The sequence below is a fragment of the Oryza sativa genome, chromosome 6, assembly GCF_034140825.1.
Source record: "Oryza sativa Japonica Group chromosome 6, ASM3414082v1".
In the NCBI taxonomy this organism is placed as follows: Eukaryota; Viridiplantae; Streptophyta; class Magnoliopsida; order Poales; family Poaceae; genus Oryza; species Oryza sativa.
In genome coordinates, this window is record NC_089040.1 from 4,846,065 (window position 1) to 4,869,826 (window position 23,762).

Genomic DNA, 23,762 nt, shown 5'->3' on the forward strand with positions numbered 1-23,762 from the left:
GCTAAGGCAGGACGGACGTTAGGTCAGGTGTCACTTTCTTTGCCTTGTGGACATGGCTAATCTTTGGTCATCAACGAGCTTCGGTTGCTAATCTCATCGACGTGAGATACCGTGAGCGTGTGACTGATCGAATCCTTTGTCACAGAGTTATTATTAGCAGGAACAGTGAATAGTTTAAGTGTTTCTACGCAGATTGACCCTGATCAATTGGCATGTTGGATATAGCCTGGTTGGGTTTGTTGAGATAATTTAATTTACGTGCTGGAGATTCAGGGATCGGATTGGAACGGTTAATTAGTTGCCTACACGAAAGCGTAGTTGGGAGGAGCGACCGTGTCATGGCATGGCATCACGTCTGATGAAACGAGGTACGTGAGCATATACTCGCTCAAAAAATGTATGATGCCGTTTATTTTTCGCTATTTGATCATTTAAAAGAATTATAAAAAATATTATTTTATTTTGTTGTGACTTGTTTTATTATGAAATAAAATATAATATTAACTTTTACTTTTACATACTTATAATAAAATTTTAACAGATATTAAATGGTTAGACATTATGAAAATCAACGATGTCATGTATTTAAAAAGAAGATAGTATATATGTACTACTACATCTGTCTTATTACATTATAAGTCGTTTTAACTTTTTTTTCTAAATCAAATTTTGATCAATTTATATAGAAATATAGCAATATTTTTAATATAAATCCATTCAAAAAAATATTTTTAATATGAAAAAGAAACTATCAAAATATACTGAAGGTTAGATTTAATAAAATTAATTTAGTGCTATAAATGTTGCTATATTTTTTGATAACTTAACTATACTTTTAAGAAGATTTATTTAAAGAGAATCAGAACTATTTGAAACATGAAACGGAGGGGAATACTAGTTTTAGCAGCAGTACTGCCTGCCTGGGTCATATAATGGAACTGGACGGGACGGGTTAGGGCGGCCCGATCGATCGGAGAGTCGACGAAGAAAGAAACGAGAAGGCGGCGGCTTGGGTTTTCAATTTTCAGCTCGACCGGCGAGGCAAGGCAATCGTGGTGTACGTACGTACGTGTGGTGGAGTGGAGACTGGAGAGGCGAAGCGCAGCCGCGCGTACGTGTTGGCGGCCGTTGGTGTGCGACTTGGGTACGTACCTGCGCGATTCTGCCTGCGGAATAGGCATAGCCGCGCGGCCGCGCGCGACGAGACGAGGCGGCGAATCGCTGCGGGCGTGGGTATCGTGCAGCGTAGCGCGGGCGCGTACGTGTTGCTGGTGGTGTGGGCGTGTGCGAGTCCGCGCGACGCGAGCGCCCAGTTTTTATCGCCTCGTATCGGCTGGCGGACCGCCGTGGCGCGCGGTGGGTGGGGTGGATGTACGCGGGATTGGGCACGCGGCCGCGGTGCGTAAGCTAAAAAGAGCTAGGGCCTGTTTACTTGATGTTATTTTTAACCTTATCAAATTTTATTTAAGTTGTTAAAAAAGTGGCTACATTTATTTTGCTGTCAAATTTTGGTAACTATGCCAAAATTTTAGTTTGCTACCCTTAGAGCCTGTTCACTTTGATGCCAAAAAAAAACCTTACCAAATTTTAGCATTGCCAAGTTTTGGTAACTTGCTAAAATTTTAGCAGGATTTCTTATATAGTTACCAAAATTTGGCAGCAAAATAAATGTAGCCACTTTTTTTTGCAACTTTACCAAAATTTGGTAAGTTGAAAATGGCATCAAAGTGAACAGGCCCTAAGTCCGTCTTGACTCCCTCTGCTAGTAGATGAATCTGATTCGTATCCCTAAATCACAATGCCAATGTAGTTTGACTCTCTCAGCAGTTTCATATGACGGTTTCACTGATGTGACGTATATATGGTTGTGTTTAGCTGATTTTTGTCCTACGTGATGTTGACGTGATACTTACATGATACTCCCTCCATCCTTAAATAGACGCCGTTGACTTTTTAAAACATATTTGACCATTCGTTTTATTCAAAAACTTGAGTAGTAGTAGTATATTTAAGAGTAAAGTCCATCACCGGTCCCTAAACTTGTACCGATGTGTCATCCCGGTCCCTAAACTCGCAAATCGACCGTTCAGGTCCTTAAACTTGTTCGACTGTGTCATCCCGGTCTCTAAACTTGCAGATCACTCGTTTAGGTCCTCCATCTTGTTCACTTGTGTCACCCCGGTCCTTAAGACGGTCTAAAAATTTTATATCAAAAAATTATTCATAACTTTTTCATGTGAACTCTAATGAAGACAAACTTTATATCAAAATTGTAGCCCTCGACGCGACCTACAACTTTGTAGTTGAAAAGTTTTTGAATTAAAAATGTTTAGGGTCCTAAAATATTGTTGCATGTTTATAGATTTTGAAATTTTAATTTTAAAATTACATTTTGGGACAAAAACTGACTTAAAATAAAAAAATTCAACACAAAGTTGTAGATCGCGTCGAGGGCTACAAGTTTGATATAAAGTTTGTCTTCATTAGATTTCACATGAAAAAGTTATGAATTATTTTTAAATATAAAGTCTTTAGACCATCCTATTTGACCCATATGATATTCAAATCCAAGTTTAGACACCGGGGTGACTCAATTGAACAAGTTGAAGGATCTAAATGAGTGATCTACAAGTTTAGGGACCAGGATGATACAGTCGAGCAAGTTTGAGGACCTGAACAGTCAATTTGCGAGTTTAGGGACCGGGATGACACAGCGGTACAAGTTTAGAGACCGGCGATGGACTTTACTCTATATTTAATAATGAATCAAATGATAGGAAAATAATTAATAATTACTTAAATTTGAATAAGACGAACGGTGAAAGATGTTAAAAAAAATCAACGGCATCAAATATTTAGATACGGAGAGAGTACCCAAAATCCCTTATACTATGGGACGGAAGGAGTATTAGAATTAAGAAAAAATATATGAGACTCATTTTTCACCCACACACACAAAAAAAATATATAAGACCCATTTACACATGGGACCCCATGTTATCTCTCTCTTTTTCTTCTTCCTTCCTCTTTCTCTTTCTCTTTCTCTGCTCTTCCCATGCGGCATTGGCACTCTCACACGAGCTCCACCGTTGTAAAAACTGTGTGGTTTAAAAACTGAAAATATTACCACATATGATAACTATAATAACCGCATGGTTTTACAAATCCTGGCCTCCACCTCCGCCTCCCCGAGTTGCACGCACAGCCGCTCCAGCTCCGTGCGCCGCAGCGGCAGGCTCCAGCTCCGACGGTCCGACCACATCGTCCACCACCGTCTGCCGACTACCTCTGTATTGTCCGAGTAAAGATTGTGAGCGAAAAGCCCTCGTATTTTAAATGGCAATTTTGGAAGGAGATAGATGCTCACTCGCTTGCGAAGAAGGGATGGCTTGGCATCGATTTGTAAAATAATATGACTATGTGAGAGTATCTATCCACTTTCTAAGCGATTACTGATGTGATAAGGTATCCACGGCAAAAATATTCTTCCCGCCTCCACAAAACCACACTCCACATGCCATACGCTGTTCGAGCTGCGGCGAGAGCCATGAATAATTCAGGGATTCCGACAAAGGATCTCGCATTCCAAAGACACAACATTTGGACCAACCAAAATATATTATTACTCCCTCCTTGGGGTGTCACCGTACATGCACGCGATCCCTACAGAAGCAGACAACGATCCCAACGAGTCTGCCGTAAAATAAGCACATTTGACATTACAGTCCCTAAAAAGCTTGTATGACTACACATTGTGGCCTCAATGGTGGAGCTCTTTGCTAATGTCAGGAGTCTAGGTTTTTTTTTTAAAGTTATGGCTTTCAGAAAAACTGTCTGGTACCTGGGAAGATTAAAAACCTGAACAAGTCATGTAATAGCAGACCTGTGTAGGAACTTCCTTCATTTCTATTAATGGAAATGGGAGGGCATGCCTCTTGCTCAAAAAATAAAAAATAACCAAATTGCCACAAGCATAAATTTACAGATTTTGACATACGAGATCTCCTACCACGTTATGAGATTAATATATTCGCTGGGTTCGGCAACATGGTGCAGCCGCTACAGAATAGCCGTAGCTACTACACAAAATAATATGCAAGCTGGTTTCATCGTGAAATTCAATCAATATATACTAGTCATGTAGTCGCGCTTCGCGAGACTTTGAGCACCAGCATAACCTGCATATATAAGTGGACGATTAATGTTGACAATTACGAAGCCTTTTAGTTTTATTACTATCCTTTTAGTTTTATTACTATCTCCATTCTTAAATTTAAAATTTCTATGTTCTTTAATAAAGATTAAAGTTGACCAGAAAATACTTTTATATTCATCATTTAATGAGAGATATTAGAGTTGAGATGTTAGTTGGAAGTAAGATGAAAAAAAACTTTAATGAGAAGTAAGATAAAATTAAATGAAAAGTTTATGTTCTATTTTTATTTTTTGACAAAAAGGTGAATATTATGATTAGCTAAAAAAACTAATAGACGAAAAAAAGAGAGTTGAAATTAGTTTTTTTATCTTGATGGTTGTAATTAGTTGAGATGAGTGAATATGTGAAGTAGTAATTTATATATATTAGGACAAATTTTAAATGTTAAAGGTAGCCATTGTGTGCTCCTATACCACCCGAAAGCAACATAGTATTTATAAACTCGCTTATACGTTATATCTGATATCTCTATAAAAGTAAATTGGAAATATATGAAATTACACATAAACGCAGATATATTATTTAAACTTGACATCCAGTCAATATAATGTACGACTTATCATCCGTACTTGCTCTGTCCAGGGAAAGAAACTGTCTCTTGTTAATCTTGCAATAAATCATGTTATTAATGATAATCACATAGGTTAATAACTCCATTATGAATTAAAGGTTGAGGTCTCTTTTATTTTTTTTCTTTATTTGTCAACCGATTAATTAATCAAACATGGTGCTAAAAAGAATAGGGAGGAATGTTATGGAAGCCTCCTGATTAGTCCAATAGATGCCTTATATATGATCCAACGGTGTATTTTTCTTTATCAGTTTCATCCGACGGTTCTCGTATTTTAGATGATGTGGCCCATTCTCCTCTGAGATAGCTTTGCTGCTTTCACATATTAAGATAAGAGAGTAGTAGTAGTATGGCTTATAGGCAAAACATATATAACCTCGTATCTTCCGCGTTTTGTATTCTTCGTTCGTATCTTCGTACTAGTCTCCCACCCATGCGTTATTGTAGTCGAGTATCAACCCTTCGATACTAATGGCAAGCAAAATGATTTCAGTGATAAAGTTTTTAAATTCCTAGGTAGTTAGGTATGCCATCGTAGAAATACAATTTTATTTCCAAAATATAGTTCAAACTTTGAGGTATCCTTTGAAATATAGTCCGCCGTCCCAAAGTATAGTTATCTTTCTACTTCAATTTTTTAAATTAGCTATATTTTGGGACATAGTATGATTTTTGAAAAACTTTCACTGGAATCGAACTACTACTACAAATGGAATTTTAAAAGGAAGGGATAAATATCATGTAAGAAAATGGAGTACCAAATCAGAATATCCATAATCTTTATGAACTTGGCTGCAAAAAGTACCATATCATGATGACCAGAGCGGCTCCGTTTTCCCAAAAAGGAATGAGCCCACCACAACAATACCGCCACTCCACGTACACAAAAAGAACCACACAAATTTCAGTCCTCGTTTTTTTTTTCCTTCTCTTTTTCTTTTCCTTTTTTCTCCAAAAACCCTAAAAAAAGAAATTAAACTGCGAGAAAGCAAAATACTAGCGGCCGCCAAGAAATTCCCCCCCTCTCGCCCTCGCCTTCTCCGAGTTTCCAGCATATGCGCCCCGGATTTTCCTTCAGATTTGCCTAGTTTTTCTCCCTCGCTCTTGACTCGCGATCTCCCGATCTGGTTCGAAAGATCGCACCCTTTTCTCTCTGTTTTTTTTAATCTATCTCTCCCCCGAGCGGCCCTCACTCAGATCACCCAGGAGGAGGGCGGTTGCGGCGGTGGTGTCGTTTGCGGATTGGATTCTTTGTCTGATCTCGCGTGGTGAGGTGAGTGATTCGGTTCTTTCTTGATTTGGTTTTTGGGATCGGTGATCCGTTTGGGTTCTTGTTTTGGGGGTGACAGGATCTTGTCTGTGTGGATTCGCGGGTTTCTTGGATCGGAAAGGGGGAATGCTGGTATCAATATGCTAGCCCGCGGAGCCGTGCGGTCGCTGTTCGATCGTCTCCGGCCGCCGCCGCATCACCGGAGGAGGAGGAGTAGCCCCGCCGCGATTATGCCGGCCGCCGCCGCCGCCCACCGTGGCTGCTTCTGCAGCCTCAGCCACTCGAATCTGTGCGGGGAGGGCAGTGTGATTCAGAGGAAGGGATTTCTTGATCTTGGGATGGGTCGGAGGTTCGCGCCGGGCAGCGCATTGGGATCCAAGGGATGCCTGAATTGGCAGGATCGGGGTAGATCCAAGAGGGGGGTGGATGGTGGCGAGGCCGTGAGGATCAAGGCGCAGGTTCTGGCGCCGCAGCGGCAGCTGCTCCATGACCCGGAGGTTCTGCCATTGGAGGAGGTTGCCACGAAGAGCTTGAACGGGAATGGCGCGTGCCGGCGTGGGAAGCCGCTGGGTTTCCCCGAGAACGCTGCGCCGACGAAGATGGTGGTTGCTGTTGATGTGGATGAAGGTATTGGGAAATCATTGCAATTTACAATCGTTCATATCTCAATTGTGCAGGCATGATCTTGTATATACTGATTGAGTTACTGGTTCATTTCTTACGAATTAGAGGTCGCTTCCGTTTGATTGGGATATTAGTGTCGATCCATATTATGATCCTAACAACATTAGAAAAGAAGAATATATATTTGACGCTCATGAGCTTCGATGTTATGGCATTTGATCATCCCTCTGTTCTTACAGTTGATCTTTTTCTCATTATCTTGCCTGCAGTTCTTGGAAGCTTTCTTGCTGCTCTCAACAAATTTATTGCGGACCGTTATTCTTTGAATCACTCAGTATCAGAATACCATGTGTATGAGTTCTTCAAGGTGATTTGAAATCCAACCCTCCTAGAAAAAATTCAAGCCCTTAAATTTTTGGAAAAATTGGTTATATAGCATTGAAAGTTCATGTTTTTGGTTTTATAGCACCGAAAGATACCGGTTCACTTTAATAGCACCCAAAGTTCACCCTGTTCCCATTTTTAGCACTTCCGTCAATTCTCAATCGTTTTCCGTCCGTCTTGATCCAGCCACACACACGATATGACGTTTCTACCCCTTACAAGTACAAGTAGAATGCATGTCAATGAGGGGTAGAAACGTCATATCGTGTGCGTAGCTGGGTCAATAACGATCAAGACGGACGGAAAAATTGACGGAAGTGCTAAAAATGGGAACAGGGTAAACTTTGGGTGCTATTAAAGTGAACCGGTATCTTTCAGTGCTATAAAACCAAAAACGTGAACTTTCGATGCTATATGACCAATTTTGCCTAAATTTTTCATCCTTGATCATGTCTCTGTTAAGAAATTCTATCCATCAGGTAGTTACATCTTTTTGTGCAACTCTGTGCAGATATGGAATTGTTCTCGAGAAAGAGGTTTGTCTTATGCTATCTTTTCATTTCTTTTTGGAACTTACAAATCTTTTATTGTGAACATAACAACAATTCTTCATATAAAAAATCAACAACTTGTCTAAAATGTTGCAGCTAATTTTCTTGTCCATGAGTTCTTTACAACCCATTACTTCCAAGATGGTATACATCCTATCCCCGGTGCCCGAGATGCTCTGCAAAATCTCTCTTCTTTCTGTAGCTTATCTGTTGTCACGTAAGTCCATTTTCTGATATTTAGGGGCATAGTGAACTTATCTTTATTATGTGACGTTTGTGTTTTGGCTAATGATATCGTTTCTTTTTAAGATCTCGGCAGGATGCAATTAAAAATCACACATTAGACTGGATCGACAAGTACTATCCAGGGTTATTTGAGCAGATCCATTTTGGAAACCATTTTGCTTTGCAAGGTCAATCAAAGCCAAAATCAGAAATTTGCAGGTAAATCGTAAGCGGAACTAATCTCTAATCATGTGCACCATCTTAATTTTTCACATATAGCATGTGAATACTTTGGAATAGTTACCTTTTTTTTTGTACTTTCGTTTTCATACATGTTGGACATAGCACTCCTTTTACTGAAATTTTTGCCCTCCGGTAACAATTGTCGCCATCAATAATATATTTCAATTGTAATACTAATAACTTATTCTCTTTTGACAAATTGTACTTCTAGATCTTTTGGTGCTCAGGTTTTGATAGATGACAACCCCAGATATGCTTTAGATTGTGCCGAGGATGGCATGAGGGTCCTTCTCTTTGATTATCACAACTCGTACCCTTGGTGCAAAACTGGTGTTGACGAATCGCATCCGCTGGTGACCAAGGTTCACAATTGGCAAGAAGTTGAGGAAAAGCTTCTTTCTTGGGTAGTACCAGAGTTCTGACACTTGATTCGGTAGGAGACGCACCATTTGAGAGCAGCAGATGTCTCGGTAGACTTTGATTTCTGAAGAAACATGTTCAACCCATTCCAGTATGTCAGAGTTAAATAGGATCTACAACATCCCTAGGCAAAGACTGGCAGAATGAACGTTGTTGCAGAATGAAGGTCTGGAAGGCTCCAGTTTTAGTATGTCTCCCATGTGATTCAAGACGAATTTGCAATGTTGACGACTGAAACCGTCTTCACTCTTCAGTTCTTTTACCCTGCTGTGGGGTGTATATATTGACACTGCTATAACCTCAATGAATTTGGGGAACGCTTCATATAAATTTGACATGCGTGTGAGCGTGTTAGATCTTTAACTTTCTCGCCTGTGATCTCTCATTCTGCGTTTTTAAGTGTAGATCGGCAAAAGTTGAATCCAGGTCCGGGAGGCTCATGGCTTTGTAACTGGATACGGACAAATATAATACCACCTCCGTTGCAAAAATATACAATATCATTGATTTTTCGTATAACATTTGACTATTTGTTTTATTCAAAAGTTTAGTTTAGTATAGATATGTGAAAGTATAAGTTAAGATTAAATTCTTTTAAAATAAAACAAGTTACAACAAAATAAATAATATGTACATAATTTTTAATAAGATAAATGATCAACAATATAAAAAAAATTAAGGTATCATATATTTTTTGGACAGAGGGAGTGTTCAAGAACGGGAGGGAGTGTTTAAGAACGGGAGATGTATACGGCCACAAATCCAATATTGAACGTTTAGTGGAGTTTGGACTAAAACGATGATCGAACAGCCACGGGAAAAGCTAGATACATACAAACTTTTCGTACAGTAAGTCTTATAAGAGGTGATGTCACATGAGTAAATCTAAATTTTATATAACTTTCATTTAGTTAAATGAAATGGTTGCGAACTTTGTAAGAGCTAATTTTATATAACTTTCATTTAGTTAAATGAAATGGTTACGAACTATGTAAGAGCATTGTAGGAAAGAGTGGTTAAAATTTACAAGGGCTCGTAAGCCGTCGAGACACTGCGCAACTCGGAAAAAGGAAAAATGAGAAAACATTCCAGGCACGCATGCTGTTGGTGCGATCGCAGGCTAGGACCAAGGAGGCGAGAACACACAGGGAATGAACATCTACGACTCAAACAAAGCTGTTCTGTAGATTCTGTAAAGAGAGGATATGGTTCTACAGATTTTACCATCACCAAAGTGAAGAGAGTCCACAGAAGAATCGAGTTACGCAAACCTTGGGAAAACTATACAAAAATTACCCCCCGGTATCACACTTTTATAGCCTCTTTTTATTTTATTTGTCAGAGTTGCATCAGGGGCAAGGCCATCACCGCACCAAAAACAGAAAACATAACCAGCATCATCCAGAAGGGCACTCGCTTCTTCTGCTTCTGCTCGCCTGCGGCCTCCGCCGCAGGTTTCGCCTTATTGGCTACTACTGCAGCCTGTTGTTGGACCGCAGGAGATGGAGCTGGGGCAGGGTTCTCTTGAGTTTCTGGTTCCGCTACGGTTTGCTCCATCTGTTTCTGTTGGTTGTATTTCTCGACGTACTCTGGAAACATTTTCCTGAAGTGAGGGCAATTTTTGCTGTGGAAACAAGAGCAAAGTTTGTTAGTGTCCCATGGCTTCAAACAAGGATGGGTTGATGGCAGCATGTGAATAAAAAAACTTAGATAAGTATCATCAGCACAAGTAATAAATGTCACCTATCTAACATAATTCATTTCGCTTGGGAAGAGCATTCCCACTAAATTGAGCTGTTTCTTTTATGGCAAGTATGTTACTCCCTAACAATATATGCTTGCTGCTTTTATCATTTTCTACAAACCTACATAGATGTATGATGAAATTAATATTATCTTACTGAGCAATTACCTCTCACAGTTGTAGGCAAGGGAAGCCTTTGCTAAACGTCTCTTTTCCCCCTCTGTACTCCTGATGCTTCCAGTTGTCAGAGCATCATCCATCTGCAAGCACAAGTATAATTCACAGTGAGAAACAAGACCTCTTCAACCATATGAGGAACAAGAAATAACAAATTTGCACTTCTTTTTCACAGTTTATACTTGTGAAGACAAAATGGAAATGGTTTTGTTCCAACTACAGCTGGACAGTTGTTTCATTGCTGTTAAGCACCACTTATATTACTCACATGACAAATAGATGAGATTATCACTAAAATAGGGAATCGGTCTGAGTTAAGCTGGTTTACAGAACTGCATTCTCGCAAGCGAAAAAGCAACAGTGTTGCTTGGGGGTGGGGGATCAAGATTACCAATATTATTAATAGGCATGAATAACATCTTGTGTACATGGGTTAGCAATTAAAACAGGATGAGAATCTTTCTTGCTAATTCTGAGCTGATGCAAAACTAAGAGCTTACCATGAATGAAAGGAGGCCCGTGAGAATGCTGCAGAACGAAAGTATATGTCAGACTATGAAGAGAGATAGGTAGAAAAGATTTATATAGTAAAACTACAGACTACATATATCACTAGAGCAGTGGAACTACATTTTGATGATTTAGAGTCCACACATCTCACTATTAAATAGAAGGATTAATTGGATCTATGCTATCATAATAAGTTTCATGCTTAGAAAATATGCCATTATTGTTCACCTACATCGACTCCCAAGGAACCACACAAGCATGACTTCATGTTCTTTACAAGAATGGAAAGATGTAAACTGGTCTAGATATCTCTTAAGTTTGAATGACGACTCAGCCCAACAACTCCCCAGATAATGGTGGGAAATACGTTATGCTCAAATATTGTGCTTAGTACAGATTTGTACATACCTTGCCACAGACCACATAGGATTCCAAGATTCCGGATGAACTGCAAAAACATAATAAATTAAAAGTGATGGAAATTGTTTCAAATCATTAAATATAAAAGTAATCATAATCTGATCACGGGATAAACCTTGCATATAATAAAGTAAAAAAAATATGATCATATTAACTTACAGTCACTCATTGATAGGCATATTCTTTTGTGAGGGGCAAACCTTCCGCTAGGAGTTGTCATGCTGAACAATAAAACAAGTCAGATATGCAAAACCAAAGTTCAAAGTGTTCACTAATCCCAATAAAACAAGTCAGATATGAAAACCAAAGTTTCAAAATGTTCACTAATCCCAAATACGTATAACTCTTCTATCACATTGTAAGCATTCCTTCAATTTCAGTAATTCAATATTACAAAATAAAGTTCCATTACCTGATGCTTGGAGGCTTAAAAGGGTAATCAGGTGGAAATTTGAGTTTCCCGTAATAATATCCACCTATGGAGAAGAAATCAAATGTGAAAATATTGTTACAGATAAATTGATTAGTGAAGTGCTAGCTGAAATGTAATAGAATGTATAGAAGATTGTTTTGAGTTTGTGTAATCTTTACCTTCAAATGGTGTGCCAGCACTACCTTCAAGTACAAAATCTGGAATATAAAGAAAAATGCAAAATTAATACCTAATACAAGCTTGATAGGAAATAGAAATATAGGCGACCTGAGGGTATGCTATGTATTAGCCTAGTAGGCTTACCATAAATTAGCAGAGGGCCATAATTATACAAAACTGTAAATAATATTTATCATGTTTGTCGTGGCAAATGGTAATTGTGATAGTAAATAGAAGTACAACATCGTATTACCACGAGTGCAATGTATCACATCATTATAGTTGAGTCAGTGCAAAACCTAGCGGTGAGCCGGTGACCAAAGCATGTACGTCAACAACATATGGGAGGAGATGGGGGTAATGGAGCCCACTAACCAGAATGGGCCATAGAGCAATGCCTCACATAATGAGGTGAGACAGTGGCACAACTGTATGAGTTATTGCATGATTGCCGAATGAATAAATCCAACAAATGCATCAAATATTTCTTGGACCACATGCCCATGCCCTTAAATACAAAAACTAGTCAATCACACAAACGCTCTAGCAGCTAGTCAATCAACAAAACCAATATCTCCATGCCCATGCCCTTAAATACAAAAACAACTAGTCAATCACACCAACGCTCTAGCAACTAGTCTTAATCATACAAACGTTCTGGCATGACCATGTATGACCTCTATTTGAAAGCATTTTAAACTGAACTTTCTATGTGTTAATAATCCTTTCTCATTCTGTTTGAGAACCCCTGGTGCCTGCGTGCACTCTCCTCCTAAATCTATATCATTTATGCAAAATAAGAATACTTTCCACTATTGAAAATCTGAGGTACAGCCTGCTTTCCCTCCCATGTTCCCTCAAAATATGTGCTGATGAGCGATTATTGACCTCCCAATCACAAGAGCATTTGACTATAGAAAAATAGGCAGTGGGAGACCAATCTGGAGCTAGTTCACAACAACTGATAGGAATTCATGTGGAATAATCTCCAAGAGTTTAGTTCTTTTTGTAAAGCAACATGTGGGAGACCAATCAGTGTTTTGTCTCCCGAAAGTTGAGAAAAGGTGGAATTAACATCCAAAAACCAAATTCGACTAATTCACCTGAAATTATTTCACCAAGACCTATAATACGAGCAATCCAATCCCCTATTTGAACTAGGTGACTGATGTTCTCGTCAAAAGAACAAAGTCATAACTCCAACAAAATAAACAGATGTTCACATTCAAAATTAACACAACACAGATTAAGTCCCATGAGTCTGAACTTCATATAGTCTTGCTGCACTAGGCCAACCTATACAAGAAAGCTAAATTGCGAAAAGCACGCAGCAACATGAGTCTGGAAACATAACAATAACACAAAAAACACATCTAATTCACTCTTTACGGTACATAAACCGTAAGCGTATCGATCGATTAGAATAACAAGAGCAATTAGCCGTTCACTCCACACATTAACAAGTTAACAGACGACGAATCAATCTAGTCTAGTGTTGTAATAAGCGAAAAAGAAAAAGATACTTACGCCACTCCAATATGTCGTTGGGCAGCGGGCGAGCCACGATCTGCGGCGGCGGCTCCTGCAATCCGACCACCCAAAACCGAAACAAAACCATCAGAATCGCATCGAAACCAATCGCATCAACACAATCCAATCAAATCCAATCCACACGGAGAGCCTCACCTTGCAGAGCGAGTGGTACTCCTTCTGGAGGCGCTTGAGGCATCCCTTCTCCGCCATCACCTAATCCAATACACCAATCCCCCACAAAACCCTAGCCCAATCCCGCCTCCCCGCCCCGCCCCGCGCCCGCTAGATTGGGGATCCGAATCGATCGGGAGGTGAGTAGATGGCGGTCGCTCGGGGGGTCGAATTGGCCCGGAATTGGGACGCGTAGTGGGGATTTGGTCGGATCGGGCGGCGGCGGCGGTGGGGGGGATCGGGATCGGCGGCCGCCGCGTTTCCCCGGGGAGAGGGGAGAAAAAGAGAGAAGAGAGGGGGGAAGAGCTCGCGGAAGAGGAGGAAAAAAAAAAGAGAGAAATCGGGTGGGGATTTTTTTTTTTTGGGGTGTCGACGGAAATAAACTTGGTTGGGATTTGGTCGTGGGGATTTTATTAGGGCGCGGGGGGTGTGCTTTGAGATTCGTGCGGGTTGCCGGTGTGTGGTCGGATGTAGGGGACGCGTTTGCTGACTTTTCTTTTTCATCACGTTTTTGGTTCGTCATGGACTCGATTTGCTGGACACAGAGTTTGTTTCCGTTTTTTTATTTTTTGGCAAAAAAGAGAAAGAGTTTGTTTCCTTTTGTTTTTCTGTTTTGAAAAAAAAAATCTTTTCTAGTTTTTCCCTGCTACACAAGAATATGCATTCAAATGATTGTTGTGCTAAATTTTCTTTTCTGATTATTAACCGGATAACACATACGGAGTAAATCGACGATTCCCATTACCACTGTGTTTTCATACTTACCTGTTTCATATTATATATCGCTTTGATTTTTCTTAGTTAAATCTCTCTAAGTTTGATTAATTTTATATAAAAAATTATCTATATCTAACATTGTATATATATTGATAACATGTTTATTTTGTGTTCAAAATATTTTATTACTAAGAAAAGTCAAACTTACATATAATTATAATAGGTGTGTTTTGAACTAAAGTTTGGTAGTCTGATTTTGATAATACTAAAAAAAAAATACTCGTGTGTTACAACATGTGAAGTCTATTTTAATCTTATTATTGTTACTAGCAATGATGCCCGTGTGTTGCAACGGGTAAAGGTAATTTTAATCATGTATACTGATGGGAAAAAAAATAAAGGAATCATAATAATAATATTATTATTAATGAAATAAAATTGCAGTGACCTTTGGTCAAAAAGATAAAAATATATAATTAATTTTCCATTAATTCCATTAGCTAAAAATAATATAATACGAAGTAGGAAAGTTATTCTCAAATTTTAGCAATTTTCAAAAAGCTTAAATAGAGCAAACTAATTATATAAATGAAAACAAATTTAATCACCTAAATAAAACAATTAGACCTGTAATTGAAAATCTGTTGCTAGTTCAGTTAAAGATGAGCCTGCGGGTGTGTGTGGTATATATCTCTCACTCGTATGTCGTGGTCTTTTTTTTAACATAGAAAAAATGCCTGTGCGTTGTGATGGGTAATTAAAATTATAACAAATATAAAAATATTATATGATTAAGGTTTAGTTTTACATGATATGAGCTCTTTAAGAAAATATATTTATAATGAAATAAAAAAGTTCAGCTAAAGTGACCTAAAGTGAACTTGTTCCATACGGAGAGTACACATGGTCCATGAGGCGGCCCAATAGTGTGGGTGGCCTGGGAATAGAATCGGGGAGGAACAACTTAAACAACCTAAAGTGAACTTATTCCGTGTGGGCGGCCTGGGAATGGCGTTCGGCCTGACGCGGGAGAAGCCAGAGCCGTCCGATCTGATAGACGGTCATCCCGACCTATATAAAAGTTCAACAGCCCAAACCCTAACCCTAAAATCATTTCCCCTCCCCCCTCTCTCTCAAAACAATGTGGCGGCAGCCTGACATACCGACATCCCTACGACGGCGGTGGCGGTTCAGCAGCGATGGCGACACCCTCCCCTTCCGGCGTCGGCGTTTTCTTGGTGTTCTTGAATCTGATCTTGTATTCTTGTAGTAGTGTTTTCTTTAGAATTTAGGTCCAAATTTGATGCAGTCTCTCATTTTTTTTTTCTTTTCTTTTTTTATTTTTTTGCCATCGGAGAGGGATTAAAGCGGGATCGATCGCACGTGTGATGGAATTTCTATAACCCACAAGCCATACAAATTTTTTTAATTAGGTATACATAGATATTGAATCGGACTTTCCTTTTTTTTCATTTTTTTCGCCCTTTTTTCGTTACTACGGATGTCAGAAACGTCTTTAATTTTTTTACCGCATCACATATAATTAGATTCGATTTTTTTCGCTGATTTCTTTTTCACGCTTTTTTTCACGGATGGACAACAGAAACACTTTTTAATTTTTAAGTAGTAGAGATAGAGATAGAGAAAGAGAAACGGAAAACTTTTTTCGCAACTTTTTTTTTGGAATCGCACAGAAAAAAATTTTACGCTTGTTTTTTACCGCGTCGATGGAATCGGATTCGATTTTTTTTACCACGCCATGTCACATATAATAGGATTCGATTTTCTTTGGTATCGGACATATACTTTTTTCTTTTTGGCCCTTTTTTTTTACCGTGTCGACAGAGTCGGATTTGTTTAATTTTTTTTCCTTTTTTCGCCCTTTTTTACCGTGTAGACCGAGTCAGATTAGTTTCTTTTTTTTCCTTTATTTCGCCCCTACTTTTTTTTGGATCGGACTTTTTTTTTCTTTTTTTCCGGTTTTTCCCTTCTTTCGCCCTTTTATCGGACTTTGGTTTTTTTCGTCCGCGGATTTTTTTTTGTTTTGTCCTTTTTTTATTGGACATAGTTTTTTTTTCGCCCGATTTTTTTCGCACGGTTTTTTTCTCCCACGGTTTTTTTACGGACGATGGAAGCACCTCGTATTTTTTAAGTAGTAGAGATATTGTTTAGTTAAGATGAAATTTACTGTGTGAGTTCGCTTGGATATATATATATATATATATATATATATATATATATATATATATATATATATATATATATATATATATATATATATATATATATATATATATATATATATATATATATATATATATATATATATATATATATATATATATATATATATATATATATATATATATTAAACAGATTTCTTATATGATTCCTTATGTATTATCAAAGGTGAACGATCTTAAAAACTGACTCAAATACAAATATATATTTCCAAAAGCAAACGAACTTAAAAACTGACACATACAAGGATGACGTACCAAAATACCGGCAAAAACGTCTTCAATTTTTATAACCCACTCAAACACGGATGACGAACCGCGGAAACATCTTCAATTTTTATAACCGACTCAAATACGGATGACGGACCGCAGAAACATCTTCAATTTTTATAATAGTAGAGATAGAGTTAGGGCTTGTTTGGTTTGAAACACTACCAAAATACTGGTAGTACCAAACCTTGGGCAAATTTTGGTACCACCAAATTTTTGATAGAATAGATTTGACTCCACTCTTTTGATGTGGCAAAAATTGGCTTCAATCCAAAATGCTAATATGCACTATTCAAAACTATTAAAGAATTGGTAGGGCAATAATTGGCACCAAACCAAAATGGCCCATACACCAAACATAACCTTCATAACCATACTTGGTTGAATCGAGCCCAGCCCAACTGCCGCGTTGGGCGATGTATCAATCTGGACAGAAAAAAAAAGGAAAAAGTACACCGGAGGTCCCTCAACTTGTCATCGAGTTACAAAATCATCCCCCAACCACAATACGAGATATCCGGCATCCTTCAACTTATGAAACCAGTGCAAAATAGATCCCTCGACGGTTTTGACTCTGGTTTTATCTGATGTGGCAGCCGACTCAGCGTAGGACCCACGTAGGCCCTACACGTCAGCCTCTTCTTCCCCTCCCCTCTCCACCTCTCTTCCTCTCTCCTCTTCACGGCGCTCGCGGGGGGGGGGGGGGGGGGGGGAGAAGCCATGCGTGGGCAGTGGGCGGACGGCAGAGCGGCGCTCAGGTGGCGAAGTGGCGCGCGGGAGGACGGTGAAGCGGCAACCGCTGCATGGGCGACGACACCGACTGCGGAGGCGGTGGCAGCAGCTGCCTTCATGTCACGCTCCACTTCCACGGCTCCCTCAGCGGCGCCGTCCCCATGCTTCCCGTTTGGGTCACCGCCGCCGCCGCCGACGACCCCGACATCCTTCGTTGGATTCCCATCTCCCTTCGTGCGTCTGTCGTCGTGCTACCCTTGCGAAGCTGACGGCGCCCTCGGTGAGTTGCTCCTGTCACCGCCGCTCCGCTCCGCCTCGCCGTCACCCCACTCTACTCGCTGCCGTGCTTGAGGTCGTCCTCTTCGAACTTCGATCTCCCCCGTGCTCCCGCTGCCGCCGCCCTTCCCTTCTGCCTTGTCTCCGCCCGAGCGCCGCTCCGCTGTCCGCCCTCCGCCCGCCGCTCGAGAGCCGCTCCGTCGTCCGCCCGTGCGCCACTCCACCGCCCACCGCCCGCCGCCCGTGCGTGGCTTCTCCCCCTGCCGCCTGCGCCCGCTAGCTGCCGCCCGTGCAAATGCTCCGCCCGCCGGCGCCCGTGAAGAAGGGAGAGGAAGAGAGGTGGAGAGGGGGGGTTGAAGAAGAGGCTGACGCGTGGGGCCCACGTGGGTTCTATGCTGAGTCAATTGCCACATCAGACAAAACCGGACTCAAAACCGCCGAGGGACCTAGTTTGCACTGGTTTTGTAGTTGGGGGACGCCGGATATCTAGTATTGTGGAGTAATTGTGGTTGGGGGACGATTTTGTAACTCGATGACAAGTTGAGGGACCTCTGGTGTACTTTTTCCAAAAAATAAGACATGCCCATATATATGCATTGCACTTCGCACTCTCATCATGGCCCAGTGAAGATCTTCAATAAATGGAATAAGTCCATTTCGATTCCCTTAAAGTGATTCGAATCCATTCCATAACCCTAAACCATAAAACCGGATATCTCGACCCTCGAACTATTGAAACCGGTGCAATTTAACTCCCTTGGTTTGGAGGGTGTTGACCTAGTCTGTAGGGTTGACGTGACGCTTAAGTGGCATTTGAATTAAAAACGCATACGTGGGACCGTTTGTCATTCACACACATAAAAAATTATAGGGCCCATTGACATATGGGCCCCACAAGTCATCCTCTCCCTATCAATTTTTTAAGGGAGTCAAAATGTACTTATTCCTCGATAAATCGTGTGGTTGCAACGGCGAACCGCAGGAAAAATTGCCGCTCGAGATCTCCGTCTTGTGTGTTTGTTCGTTTGGACGGTTAGTGCGTCGCGTCGCCGCCCACTCGTCCTCTCCTCCCCTCCGCGAGACGGCAACGCGCGGCGCGTACGCTGGAATTCGACGACTTGTCTCGCACAACGAGCCAATGAGTCAATGACATGGTGCACATGTGCATGTCGCATTGTCATTAGCTGTCTTAGCTACTGATGATAATCCCTTTTCCCCCTACAAGAATTTCAGCAACAGTTTGGAGCTAGCTTTGAGTGTACTCGCGCAAGTAGCAACAAACCGACACCTCTATCCATCTAGTAGCCTAGTACAAAATGGCATGTATTGCAACACTAGTTGTCACTAGCTAGCCTATTTAGTACACTAATCACTACTTGCCACATGCAGTAACACTCGCCTAAAACCTTAATAAACCTGACCATATATATCGATCTATCCGTGTTGTGAAGAAAGCTCATCAAGCTCACTCTCAGTCGAGTACTCGAGCTAGCTTAGCCATGGCGGCGATCTCGCCACGTCTGGTTGTGTTCGTCGCCGTCCTCCTCCTCCTCCTCCTCGCCACGGCGACCACCACGCAATGCCACCGTCACGGCAAGCGACACCGCCACCACGCCGTCGCCGCCAAGGGCGCCGCGGCGGCGGCGGCCACGCCGGGGGTGACAGACGTCCATGCCGTCTGCCGCACGACGCCGCACCAGGACTCCTGCCTCGCGTCGACGGCCGCGCACCTCGACGCCGTCTCCGCGGAGGTGGTGGCAGCGGCGTCGGCCATCTCGGTGCAGCTGCTCCCGCCGAACATCCTGTCCGTCGCGCTCGCGTCGCTCCGGGGCGCGCTCGCCGCCGTGTCGTCGCTCTCCCCGGCGCTCTCCTCCGCGCTCTCGCCGCCGTCGTCGGGCGCGTCCCCGCTCCGGCGCGGCGCGGCGCAGGACTGCCTCGAGCTCCACGCCGCCACGCTCGCCTCCCTGTCGCGGTCCGCCTCGCTGCTCGCGTCCCCCGGCGAGGGCCTCCCCGCCGTGCGCGCCCACCTCGCGGCGGCGCTCGCCAACAAGGCCACCTGCCTCGACGGGCTCGACGGCGCCGCGCCGTCGTCCGGCCTCCTCGCGTCCCTCGACGACGCCTACGCCCACGTCACCAACTCCCTCTCCCTCGTCGCCGGCCGCCGCGGCGGGGGCGGATCGGCGGCGAGCTTCGCCGCCGCCGTCGCCAACATCATCCACCACAACCGCCGCCTCCTCGACGACGACGACAACGACGACTACAACGGCGGGAACGACGACGACGACAACAGCAACAACTCCGGCGAGAACACGGTGGTGATCACGGTGGCGAAGGACGGGAGCGGGAACTACCGGACGGTGGGGGAGGCGGTGGCGGCGGCGCCGAACAACAGCGCGGCGAGGACGGTGATCCGAGTGAGGGCCGGGACGTACGAGGAGAACGTGGAGGTGCCACCGTACAAGACGAACATCGCCCTCGTCGGCGACGGCCGCGGCGCCACCGTCATCACCGGCAGCCGCAGCGCCGCCGACGGCTGGACCACCTTCCGCTCCGCCACCTTCGGTAAATGAAATCCCCCACACCTCGTAAACAGCAAAGCATCCCGTGACACAAAGCTATCGCCTATCGGATTGGGAACGTGCGATCCATCCTGGCTCGCTCTCTGCATGCATGCACGCGACGATGCCTCACGTGGGTCCCACTCCGCAGTGGGCGTGACACAAATATTTGGCCTACCGATCACGTGCATGTTCTCACACTGATGCAGCCGTTTGTATGTTACTTAAAAAAAATCATCAAAAAATTAAAATAATTTAGTTACATGATAAATAAGTAGGTTGAAATTCAACTTATACGAGTAGAAGAAATAAATTAGATTTTGAATAGAACGTAGGAGTATAATTTATGCTTAAATTTGTTATTTTTAATTATATACTTGTATGTCTGTAAAATGACATATCTCATAAATTAATCTATCCTACTTTTTTTTTAAAAAAATAATGACCTTTTAAATGCCATACACAAAGGACACAAAAAAAAATCTATCTACAACTGACATGATCTCCATGGATCTAAGCATCTTTGAGCTTAGATATTTGCTGTCACTTGTCAGAATGTCAGCACGCGTAGCTAGCTAGCGTCCAAGACGGATTCGACGACGAGTCGCTGACAAAGGTGACGTCATGCACATGCAATGCAGGGGTGTCAGGCGAAGGGTTCATGGCTCGGGACGTGACGTTCCGGAACACGGCGGGGGCGGCGAAGGGGCAGGCGGTGGCGCTGCGGGTGAGCGCGGACATGGCGGCGGCGTACCGGTGCGGCGTCGAGGGCCACCAGGACTCTCTCTACGCGCACTCGTTCCGCCAGTTCTACCGCGAGTGCGCCGTCTCCGGCACCGTCGACCTCGTCTTCGGCGACGCCGCCGCCGTCCTCCAGGCGTGCGAGCTCGTCGCCGGCGCCCCCGTCGCCGGCCAGTCCAACGTCCTCACGGCGCAGGCGCGCGGCGACCCCAACGAGGACACGGGCTTCTCCGTGCACAACTGCACGGTGGTCGCCTCGCCGGAGCTCCTCGCCAGCGGCGTCAGCACGCGCACCTTCCTGGGCCGGCCGTGGCGGCCCTACGCCCGCGCCGTCGTCATGGACTCCTACCTCGGCCCGCTCGTCGACCGGGCCGGCTGGGTCGAGTGGCCCGGCGCCGAGCCCGGCCGCGCCGAGACGGTGTACTTCGGTGAGTATGGGAATGGCGGGCCGGGCGCCGCCATGGACGGCCGCGTCGGATGGGCCGGGTTCCATGATATGGGCTACGACGAGGCGGCCCAGTTCTCCGTCGACAACCTCATCTCCGGCGACCAGTGGCTCGCCGCCACCTCCTTCCCCTACGACGACGACGTCTAACCGTACGAGCATTGTCACCGACGAAATCCATGTCCAATCAATGCATTGTAGTATTGCACTATTACTACACCTGTATTAATGAATTATTACCACGCGTAAATCTCAACAATGCAGCCGTTAATTAATTACCGTGTTTCAGAGTAAATCCGTGGAACTGTAAACTGCAAAAATGCAGAATTACCCTGTTTTGTTTACGACACAAAAATCCTAACAAATTTCAGTAATAATGGTTGTAAATTATATTAAAGGGGTTGCCAAAAACATAGCGACATATATTTCATTTATATTTGAGTTAATTTTTTTCCTACGTAATTGCGCTCTCTACCCTATATTTTGAGGAAAACTACGGAGTATGTATAAGTATGGTTCTACCTCTCTTATCTCCTCTTCCAAGTTGACAATACACTACTTGTAATATTATTTCTATTATATATTGTCTATTTGAAAAATTACAGTGTAATTTAAAGTGTAAAAACTAATTGGTTGTTTTTTAATGAAAATGTGGCGTTATAAATATCTATCTTATGCTAATTCTTGCTACAGATTCTGAAGCTTAATAATGGTTGTTCTTGAAGCTGACTATTGATGATGACACGACACGCTGTAAAAGAATGTTAATGGGTAGTACACTCTGAATGTCTCGAAGGATGTCAACATTCAGATAACTCTGAGCCACCAACTTCAGAGTTTTTTTTTTTAGATAATACCAACTTCAGAGTTACATTCAGATAACTCTGAGGCACCAACTTCAGAGTTCAGACTCACATGGGCACATGAGTCTCACTAATTAACTGCCAGTGGGAGCCAATCTCTTCATCTCTATTGGAGTTTTTCTTAATCAAACTCACCAGCTGATGATGCTAGCAATGATTGAAATGATCGTGCACAAAAGTGTTATTCCCAGCAGAATGAGAAATAGCCAAACAGGTCAGAATATCTGTTCTGAATCTTGATTGCTTCACAAGGACAAATTTACAAGTTCTCCATGAACCAATTTACTGTTTTTAAAAGCACAGAATTCTAAATCTGAAAAATTAGCCAAACTATATATATATATATATATATATATATATATATATATATATATATATATAGAGAGAGAGAGAGAGAGAGAGAGAGAGAGAGAGGGTACAGAACTACATCAGAACTGCCTCTTCAGTGTACTTGAATTCCATACCTTGAAAATTATTCTTACACATGAGCATTTCTATACAACTACTGCCTTGCACTACATGATCATTGATCAGTTCTTCTCAGATCTGCCTCTTCTGATCATTCTTGATCTGAAGAACATCGGCATCTTCGAAGACCCGGAACGTCGCCAGCTCAATGAAATCAGTGATCTGAACCTCCATAGGCCTGTTCTTCAGAGGAACAGAAGCAAGCATGATCATTAGACAACCAAAACCAAATCCCATCAGACAACAAAATCCTCATCAGGCAACATATGCTAATCTTCTTTCTCCTTTCAGCATGTCAGGAAAAATTCAGTAAATTCAGATGTTGGCAATTACCATGGGAAGCAGGCCTTCTCCGGCAGCCGCATTCCGAGCCTTGGACCTTCATCATACCCTTCACAGACCATCTCTCCCTTGTCATCTCTGTAGCACACAATCCCTCTCAACTGGTCCTCAAACACCTGAAAATTCCGACAAGAAAATTCAGAAGCAAAGTTAATCAAGACAAGATCACTCATATACTCTCCTTGCTTGGAGGAAAACATATACTATATGTATGTATACTTTCTTGATCATAATTACCTTCTTGTTAGCAGTTGCTGCAGCGATGGAAAGCTGTGATGAGCTGGTGCCGCCATGGGCAGGAGCTCTGAACCTTAGGGCTGCCTTCCTGGTGCCAATTAATCTTGGGATGCTGGCCATGGAGGAAGGATGGAGGGAGCTCCTGGCTGCCATTTTGGTTTGTGCTGAGAAGGTTTGGTGTTCAGCTTTCTGCAGAGACTAAATATAGTGGGGGAAGGAGTA

At 42.5% G+C, this 23,762-nt stretch overlaps 4 protein-coding genes across 4 annotated transcripts; 2 read left to right on the top strand and 2 right to left on the bottom strand.

Annotated features, from left to right (window-relative positions):
* Positions 1-5,829: 5,829 nt before the first annotated feature.
* Positions 5,830-8,867, top strand: LOC4340378 (uncharacterized). Its single transcript, XM_015789056.3, has 8 exons — positions 5,830-5,914; positions 5,994-6,060; positions 6,137-6,684; positions 6,951-7,048; positions 7,577-7,601; positions 7,713-7,833; positions 7,926-8,060; positions 8,296-8,867. The coding sequence occupies exons 3-8, from the start codon at positions 6,198-6,200 to the stop codon at positions 8,504-8,506; spliced, it is 1,077 nt and encodes a 358-aa protein (XP_015644542.1). The 5' UTR covers positions 5,830-5,914; positions 5,994-6,060; positions 6,137-6,197; the 3' UTR covers positions 8,507-8,867.
* A 797-nt stretch (positions 8,868-9,664) lies between these two features.
* Positions 9,665-13,962, bottom strand: LOC4340379 (ubiquitin-conjugating enzyme E2 34). The gene is made up of 9 exons (XM_015788829.3): positions 13,634-13,962; positions 13,475-13,529; positions 11,947-11,985; positions 11,768-11,831; positions 11,515-11,576; positions 11,344-11,383; positions 10,926-10,953; positions 10,417-10,508; positions 9,665-10,128 (listed from the first exon to the last, which is right to left on the bottom strand). The coding sequence occupies exons 1-9, from the start codon at positions 13,688-13,690 to the stop codon at positions 9,843-9,845; spliced, it is 723 nt and encodes a 240-aa protein (XP_015644315.1). The 5' UTR covers positions 13,691-13,962; the 3' UTR covers positions 9,665-9,842.
* A 5,201-nt stretch (positions 13,963-19,163) lies between these two features.
* LOC4340380 (pectinesterase) lies at positions 19,164-21,905 on the top strand. Its single transcript, XM_015786978.3, has 2 exons — positions 19,164-20,448; positions 21,086-21,905. Exons 1-2 carry the CDS (start codon positions 19,386-19,388, stop codon positions 21,778-21,780), a joined length of 1,758 nt encoding a protein of 585 aa, XP_015642464.1. The 5' UTR covers positions 19,164-19,385; the 3' UTR covers positions 21,781-21,905.
* Positions 21,906-22,696: 791 nt separating this feature from the next.
* On the bottom strand, positions 22,697-23,762 carry LOC4340381 (uncharacterized). Its single transcript, XM_015786528.3, has 3 exons — positions 23,541-23,762; positions 23,295-23,419; positions 22,697-23,139 (listed from the first exon to the last, which is right to left on the bottom strand). Exons 1-3 carry the CDS (start codon positions 23,691-23,693, stop codon positions 23,034-23,036), a joined length of 384 nt encoding a protein of 127 aa, XP_015642014.1. The 5' UTR covers positions 23,694-23,762; the 3' UTR covers positions 22,697-23,033.